The 8,658-nt window shown below is 39.7% G+C and overlaps 1 protein-coding gene across 4 annotated transcripts in view; it reads right to left on the bottom strand.

Moving 5' to 3' along the window:
* Positions 1–979: 979 nt before the first annotated feature.
* LOC134358060 (phosphatase and actin regulator 1-like) overlaps positions 980–8,658 on the bottom strand; it is a 416,919-nt gene continuing 409,240 nt past the window's right edge. For all 4 annotated transcript variants that reach the window (XM_063069967.1, XM_063069968.1, XM_063069969.1 and 1 more), the window contains 2 exons: positions 3,302–3,378; positions 980–3,211 (listed from right to left, as the gene is read on the bottom strand). In XM_063069967.1, the coding sequence (XP_062926037.1) occupies positions 3,196–3,211; positions 3,302–3,378 (93 nt within the window). In that variant the 3' untranslated portion in view covers positions 980–3,195. The remainder of the gene's footprint in view (positions 3,212–3,301; positions 3,379–8,658) is intronic.

The raw sequence follows: 8,658 nt of genomic DNA, 5'->3' as shown, positions 1-8,658 counted from the left end.
GCTTTTATAATTCTAGACATCTTCAAATGAAAGCTAACATTGCATTTGCCTTCCTTTCCATAGACTCAACCTGTAAGATAATGTCCTGGAAATCCTGCATGAGGACTTCCAATCCATTTGCGCCTCTAGTTTCTGAATTTGCCCAGGTTTAGAAAATAATCTACGCTTTTATTCCATCTAACAAAGTGCATGACCATACACTTCCCTACACCATTCCATCTAACAGTTCTTTGTCCATTTTCCTAAATGGTCTAAGTCCTTCTGCAGACTCCCTGTTTCTTCAACTCTACCCGGCTCTCCACCTATGTTTGTATCTTCTACAAACTTAGGCACAAAGCTAATAAGTGAAAAGAAGTGGTTCTAACATCAACCCTGCAGAACACCACTGGTCAGCTGCAGCCAACCAGAAAAGGCCCCCTTTATTCTCCTTCTTTGCCTCCTGCCAGTTAGTCAATCTTCTATCCATGCTAGTATCTTTCCTGTGATACCGTGAGCTCTTATCTTGTTTAGCTGCCTCATGTGTGACACCTTGTCAAAGGTCTTCTGAAAATCCAAGTAAACAACATCCACAGACTCTCCTTTGTCTATCTTCCTTGTTATTTCCTCAAAGAATTCTAACAGATTTAGCTAACAGGATTTCCCCTTAGGAAACAATCTGACATTGGCCTATTTTATCATGTGCCTCCAAGTACCCTGAAAACTCATCCTTTATAACAGACTCCAACATCTTACCAACCACTGAGGTCAGGCGAACTGGCTTATGGTTTTCAGTTTTTGCCTCCCTCCCTTCTTAAAGAGTGGAATGACATTTGCAATTTTCTATTCCTCTGGAACCATTCCAGAATCTTGAAATATCACCACTAATGCCTCCACAATCTCTTCAACTTCCCCACAATACGTACTCCTTGCAAACTTGAGTAATCTGGAGAAGTTTGCATCAAATGACTGTGAGAATGAAATGACACCAGTCTGCCTTTGTTTTAACTTTTAATGGGACCAGTTATTTCATTATTTAGCAAAATTAGATTTAACCAAACTATTTAAATTGAAGCCCCTTTTGTGTAAAAACAGTTGTTGAATGCCAACGACTAAAAAAACTTCTTTTTAAATAAAATTTAGTTTTAAGAAACTGTATACATCATTTGAAACAAACTTGTAGACAGTAATTTAAGTTATACAATAACATGCAGATTCAGTATGTACAGATGGCAAAGCCTGGAGCAAACCATATTAGAGTGTCAAATGTTTTTTATGTTATTTACAAGTTTTCATACATCAACTTTGATTTAATTTACAGAACTGGAAGAGCACAGGGCAACAGTCACAACTTCCACTCCTTTACAAAGACAATTATGTACAGGTATTCAACATTCACATTAATTCACACTGTTTGTTCAGATCATTTGAAATACGGAGGAATTGATGATTTAACAGGGAAGCAAAGATGCTGAATGGTTTGTCTAATACACGCAGTAAAAAATGTTCCAGTAGGAAGGAGTAGAACATCAACAGTAGTTATATGGATTTTGTAGTAGGTCTTGTTAAAATGCTGGGAGAGAAAAATAGTAATAGTAGTATTTGGTAAATGTGCAACAGTAGTTTGAAGACACTTTTGAATTTAATGGCAGGATTTCCATCTCTTGTAATTTTACTTAGCCCATTGCTAGAGATCTCTTTTCTATTAACAGAAATCACAAAAAAAAGATTCAAGTCTGTAATAATCAAAGCCAAATCAAGAATTTGTAATATAGTTATGTGTGGTTTAAGTGTCAAGGCCACTGGTTATACAGCCACGTTATATAAAATCAAATTGGCACATGATGGTTGAAGAAAGTAGATTAATTGGGCACATGGAGTATATTCTGGATGATGTACGTAAGAAACATTAGAAAATGTTCCATCAAGGGAGATGTTGCCTGGTGGCGGCATCCCATTCACACATATTGCCTGGGTTGGTACACAGTCACCATTCATTCCTCACTGTACACAAAAGGATGGCTCATTTGAGTTACACTGCCATTCACTTAATTCCCTACACAAAGTAGTGCTCTCCATGTGGGTAGAAAGTCTTTCTTGAAAAATGTAGCCATATGTGTAACATATAATACAAATTATCATCAAGTTACAGGCCTCTTCTTTCAATATGTTACATTATATACTTCCTTAAATTAAAAAAGACACTTGTTTAACCTTTCCATAATCCAACCTAACATGCAAAACAATGCTCCAATGATTTGGATAAAATCATTGTTGCAAGTTGCTGAAACAGGCTTTAATTGAATATGAACTTGCTTTGTATCACACTGTTAGCATTATTCCTACATAATTTCAGAAAGTTTGTTATCTGGAAGTGTAATATATTCATCCTGCTAGTCAAACAAATTGGATGTGGAAGAAGCTTCTTGCATATGCAAACTCAATATATACAATCTGTGCAATGAAGAAACCCATCGCAGGAATGTCCTTCTGTCTGTAGTTCGACAACCTGCTACCTGTGCTGCATCCAATCAGATCATTGTTAACTGCATTTCTGCTTGTTATTGATATAATTTTGACATTGTTGCTTATTGTTAATATTATGTCACTTTATTTACTTTATATTTTTAATAAATATATCTGCTACATATAGTGCAGGTAATTCCCTTCCCACAGACCTGCTGAATGAAGAATGTTTATCAGAGATACCTTCTCCCTCTAGGTCAAGCCAGTGCCCGGTATTCTGGATGCTGCTGCCTCAGTTAAGATCACAAAGCAATAATGTGGTAGAAGTTCAGCAATATTAACTGGAGAGAACTTCATGGAGCTCTTTTGGAGAAATAACTGCAGTATGCTGTCTCACCTCCATCACAGACAGAATGGCATTAAGTGTACTAGAGATGGGGATTTCATCCTTATGCACCACCCAGTGCAATAAGTAACAAGAAAGAACGAGACAACAGTCAACAACAGTACTAGATGTCTAAATACAGCATCAGCTCATGGATGTGGCACATCTGATCAAATCCCAGGAAGGACACGACAATTCTTGAAGGCGAGGAGATTGGTAGACAACTGAAGACTCATCCATTATTGGACATATCTGACACACAAAGGCAATTAAGAAGAGTTCTGTCCCAGTTGGGATAAATGGGCACCTGTACAGTCCTAGCACTTCAGGTTTTTGTAAGACTCACTGTGGTTCTGCACTTTTAATGGCTAGGGCCTATGAAACCTGAGAAGAATATATAAAAAAAACACATTTAATCAATGGCATTTAATGAGAATATGAAAATATTGCATTCAGTAAGTCCGACTCACTCACCGCGTTAGATGCCTGCTTAATTCATGCACCTCCATTTCAGTACTCTTGAATTCATTAAGTTCTTTACGAATTGCAGCCTGCAATTCAAAAAAGCATGAATTTAGATGGATTTTGGAGATTAATTTATTCTCTGTTGTTTATGAATTTTTAAGCTAATATTCCTATTGAGTTCCCACATGTGGATATCACAAAACAACTAGTTCACACAAATGGTATTGGAAATCTGGAACTCATCCCACTGAATGTGGCAGTGATTCAGTCATCTGAAAATTCTAAAGCAGCAATTGATGGTTTTAGTCAAGTCAGGATGTTAAGGAATCTAGAACCAAGGTGGAGTTAAATTTCACTTTAAATGCCGGAACTTACACTTTGACTTTTGTAAATTATTACAAATAATACACATGGTCTGTTACATATGGTCCTTAGTTCATCTGAATCCATATTGAACAGCCAGCCCTCTTTGTAAACAATCTCTTCCTGCTGTGTCCCAAAGTGCTCCACCTCTTTCTGGGAACTTTTGTAACCCAGCTGGGTTTGCTTTTATATTTTCACAAATATTTCAGTTTGGTAGACATTTGGAACATATCCAATAAAGGAATTAAGACACACAGGTACCTGGTTGGGGCATCAAAGACACAAGCAAAATGCTGAAAATGCTTAGCAAGTCAGGCAGCATTGCCAAAGGCAGACACAATGTTAAGGTTTCAGTTTCCCATGAACAGAAGAGATTCTGCAAATGTTGGATCATCAGAACAGGTGTCTTTCTCTTTCCACAGATGGTGCATGACCTAGTTAGTCCCACCATGCTCTCTTCCCGCTGCTCCCACCAGGAAGGAGCCTCAGGTTCAGGAACAATTATTACCCTCAACCATCAGGCTCTTGAACCAGAGTGGATAACTTCACTCGACCCATCACTGAACTGTTCCCACTACTTATGAATTAACTTTGAAGGACACTTCACTTCATTTTCTTGATACTTATTGCTTATTTTTTCTTCTTTTGTATTTGCACACTTTGTTGCCTTTTGCACATTGGTTGTTTGTCTGTTCAGTTGGGTGTGGTCCCTCGTTGACTTTATTGTGTTTCTTGGATTTACTGTGTGTGCCTGCAAGAGAATAGATCTCAAGGTTGTACAGTATATGGTGATAGTAAAGTTACTTTGAACTTCACAACATTTTCTGTTTTTGTTTCAGATTAAAGCATCTGAAGCTTTTTGCTGTTAGTGATTCTTAAGCAGCTTCTAAAGAAAGGCCAGATGGCCGGAATGGGTCTGCTTCTCCATTCAGTAAGGACAAGGTAAGTCTAGTTGTTGGCTTCAACTTTACTTTCCTGCCCATTATCTCAAATCTCCTATAATCATTATTACCTATTTTGAGTTGTACATATTTACTGGTCTGCAAAGCAGCTTAAATATTTTAGGGCATTGCATAATTACAAATTACTAAGGCTATCAATATTGTCACTGAAATTCTTACCACATTATGTCCATTCTTTCAGACAGTTTTATTGTGACCTGAACACATGACATGTGCAAACTTGATTTCAATGTTTAAGAAAAGTTTGGATAGGTACATGGATGATAGGGGTTTGAAGGGCTATGGTCCTGATGCAAGTCGATGAGAGTAGGTGGTTTAAATGGTTTGGTATGAACTAGATGGACCAAAGGGCCTGTTTCTGTGCTGTACTTTTCTATGATTCTATGGATAAGCTTTTGGCAAGGACAGGCATCAAACAAGGTCAATGATCATTTTGGTTTCTTTACCATGTCTGGATATTGCCAAGATCCTATTACAGCAGCTTTATGTCTCCAATGAGATAACTGCATGACTCTTAAACTTTGTACTGAGCACCCGAATTCCTGGGATTCAATGTTTGATTCAGCTTTCCCACAAAAACGGTTGTAAGCCCCAATCTCCAAAAACACCATTTCCCATTAAAACCACTATTCTCATACATCTACATTTTATTTCTAGTACCTTATTTAGTAAATTATTCCAAACTATTTTAATAATTCAATTATAGAAAATAGGTGCAGGAGTAGGCCATTCGGCCCTTCGAGCCTGCACCGCCATTTATTATGATCATGGCTGATCATCCAACTCAGAACCCCGCCCCAGCCTTCCCTCCATACCCCCTGACCCCCGTAGCCACAAGGGCCATATCTAACTCCCTCTTAAATATAGCCAATGAACTGGCCTCAACTGTTTCCTGTGGCAGAGAATTCCACAGATTCACCACTCTCTGTGTGAAGAAGTTTTTCCTAATCTCGGTCCTAAAAGGCTTCCCCTCTATCCTCAAACTGTGGCCCCTCGTTCTGGACTTCCCCAACATCAGGAACAATCTTCCTGCATCTAGCCTGTCCAATCCCTTTAGGATCTTATACGTTTCAATCAGATCCCCCCTCAATCTTCTAAATTCCAACGAGTACAAGCCCAGTTCATCCAGTCTTTCTTCATATGAAAGTCCTGCCATCCCAGGAATCAATCTGGTGAACCTTCTTTGTACTCCCTCTATGGCAAGGATGTCTTTCCTCAGATTAAAAACTGCAAAACTGCACACAATACTCCAGGTGTGGTCTCACCAAGGCCTTGTACAACTGCACACCAAAACTGCACACAATACTCCAGGTGTGGTCTCACCAAGACCTTGTACAACTGCAGTAGTACCTCCCTGCTCCTGTACTCAAATCTTCTCGCTATAAATGCCAGCATACCATTCGCCTTTTTCACCGTCTGCTGTACCTGCATGGCCACTTTCAATGACTGGTGTATAATGACACCCAGGTCTCGTTGCACCTCCCCTTTTCCTAATCGGCCACCATTCAGATAATAATCGGTTTTCCTATTTTTGCCACCAAAGTGGATAACTTCACATTTATCCACATTAAATTGCATCTGCCATGAATTTGCCCACTCACCCAACCTATCCAAGTCACCCTGCATCCTCTTAGCATCCTCCTCACTGCTAACACTGCCACCCAGCTTCGTGTCATCCGCAAACTTGGAGATGCTGCATTTAATTCCCTCATCCAAGTCATTAATATATATTGTAAACAACTGGGGTCCCAGCACTGAGTCTTGCGGTACCCCACTAGTCACCGCCTGCCATTCTGAAAAGGTCCCGTTTATTCCCACTCTTTGCTTCCTGTCTGCTAACCAATTCTCCACCCACACCAATACCTTACCCCCAATACCGTGTGCTTTAAGTTTGCACACTAATCTCCTGTGTGGGACCTTGTCAAAAGCCTTTTGAAAATCCAAATATACCACATCCACTGGTTCTCCCCTATCCACTCTACTAGTTACATCCTCAAAAAATTCTATGAGGTTCGTCAGACATGATTTTCCTTTCACAAATCCATGCTGACTTTGTCCGATCATTTCACTGCTTTCCAAATGTGCTGTTATCACATCCTTGATAACTGACTCCAGCAGTTTCCCCACCACCGACGTTAGGCTAACCGGTCTATAATTCCCCGGTTTCTCTCTCCCTCCTTTTTTAAAAAGTGGAGTTACGTTAGCCACCCTCCAATCCTCAGGAACTAGTCCAGAATCTAACGAGTTTTGAAAAATTATCACTAATGCATCCACTATTTCTTGGGCTACTTCCTTAAGCACTCTAGGATGCAGACCATTTGGCCCTGGGGATTTATCTGCCTTCAATCCCTTCAATTTACCTAACACCACTTCCCTACTAACATGTATTTCGCTCAGTTCCTCCATCTCACTGGACCCTCTGTCCCCTACTATTTCTGGAAGATTATTTATGTCCTCCTTAGTGAAGACAGAACCAAAGTAATTATTCAATTGGTCTTCCATGTCCTTGCTCCCCATAATCAATTCACCTGTTTCTTCTGCAGGGGACCTACATTTGTCTTTACCAGTCTTTTCCTTTTTACATATCTATAAAAGCTTTTATAGTCCGTTTTTATGTTCCCTGCCAGTTTTCTCTCATAATCTCTTTTCCCCTTCCTAATTAAGCCCTTTGTCCTCCTCTGCTGAACTCTGAATTTCTCCCAGTCCTCAGGTGAGCCACTTTCTCTGGCTAATTTGTATGCTTCTTCTTTGGAATTGATACTATCCCTAATTTCTCTTGTCAGCCACGGGTGCACTACCTTCCTTGATTTATTCTTTTGCCAAACTGGGATGAACAATTGTTGTAGTTCATCCATGCAACCTTTAAATGCTTGCCATTGCATATCCACCATCAATCCTTTAAGTGTCATTTGCCAGTCTATCTTAGCTAATTCACGTCTCATACCTTCAAAGTTACCCCTCTTTAAGTTCAGAACCTTTGTTTCTGAATTAACTATGTCACTCTCCATCTTAATGAAGAATTCCACCATATTATGGTCACTGTTACCCAAGGGGCCTCTCACGACAAGATTGCTAATTAACCCTTCCTCATTGCTCAAAACCCAGTCCAGAATAGCCTGCTCTCTAGTTCGTTCCTCGACATGTTGGTTCAAAAAACCATCCCGCATACATTCCAAGAAATCCTCTTCCTCAGCACCTTCACCAATTTGGTTCACCCAATCTACATGTAGATTGAAGTCACCCATTTTCATTTTGAACAAGAATGCTTTTTATTTGTAATTACTAAATTTATTTTACACTCATTTTCGATTCCATGTTCAACAATATATCTTTTAAAATAATAAAGTTTGATACAATATTTTAATGCCAACAGGGCCCTTCAGCATACTTTACTTTTTTAGAATTCTCTTTAAAGCAAAGTTCTGGTGCGTAGGAATTCCTTCTTCCATTGCTACTTGCCTGTTTTCCTGATTTATACATCGACAGGTTGCCACAAAGGACCAGCTGAGCATGGGAACAGAGGGCCCTACAAAGGACTGTGAGAACAACTGAGAGGATAATAGGGTCACCCTACCATGCAGTGGGGACATTTATCAGGAGTGCTATGTATGCAGGGTCCTTAGTATTATTAAGGATCCCAACCATCCATCCAGCATTCTTTTTGACTCTCTACCAGGAGTCTCTTGATGCATATAAACAAGAATGGTTAGAATGGGAAACAGTTTCTTCCTTTAGGCCATTAAGGCTTCTGATACCCTGCAGCATCATATCCGAAGTGTCACTGATTAATCTGTTCCAGCACAAAATTTGATATTAGAAACATAAAATTGAGAAAACCTACAGCCCTTCGGCCCACGAGGCTGTGCCAGACATATCCTTACCTGAGAAATTACCTAGGGTTACCCATAGCCCTCTATTTTTCTGAGCTCCATGTACCTGTTCAGGAGTCTCTTAAGAAACCCTATCATATCCGCCTCCACCACCGTTGCCAGCAGCCCATTCCATGCACTCACCACTCTCTGTGTAAAAAACGTACCTCTG

This window comes from Mobula hypostoma, chromosome 17 (assembly GCF_963921235.1).
Source record: "Mobula hypostoma chromosome 17, sMobHyp1.1, whole genome shotgun sequence".
Classification (NCBI taxonomy): domain Eukaryota; kingdom Metazoa; phylum Chordata; class Chondrichthyes; order Myliobatiformes; family Myliobatidae; genus Mobula; species Mobula hypostoma.
The sequence above is the reverse complement of the archived record's forward strand: the minus strand, read 5'-3'. Positions and strand labels throughout refer to the sequence as shown.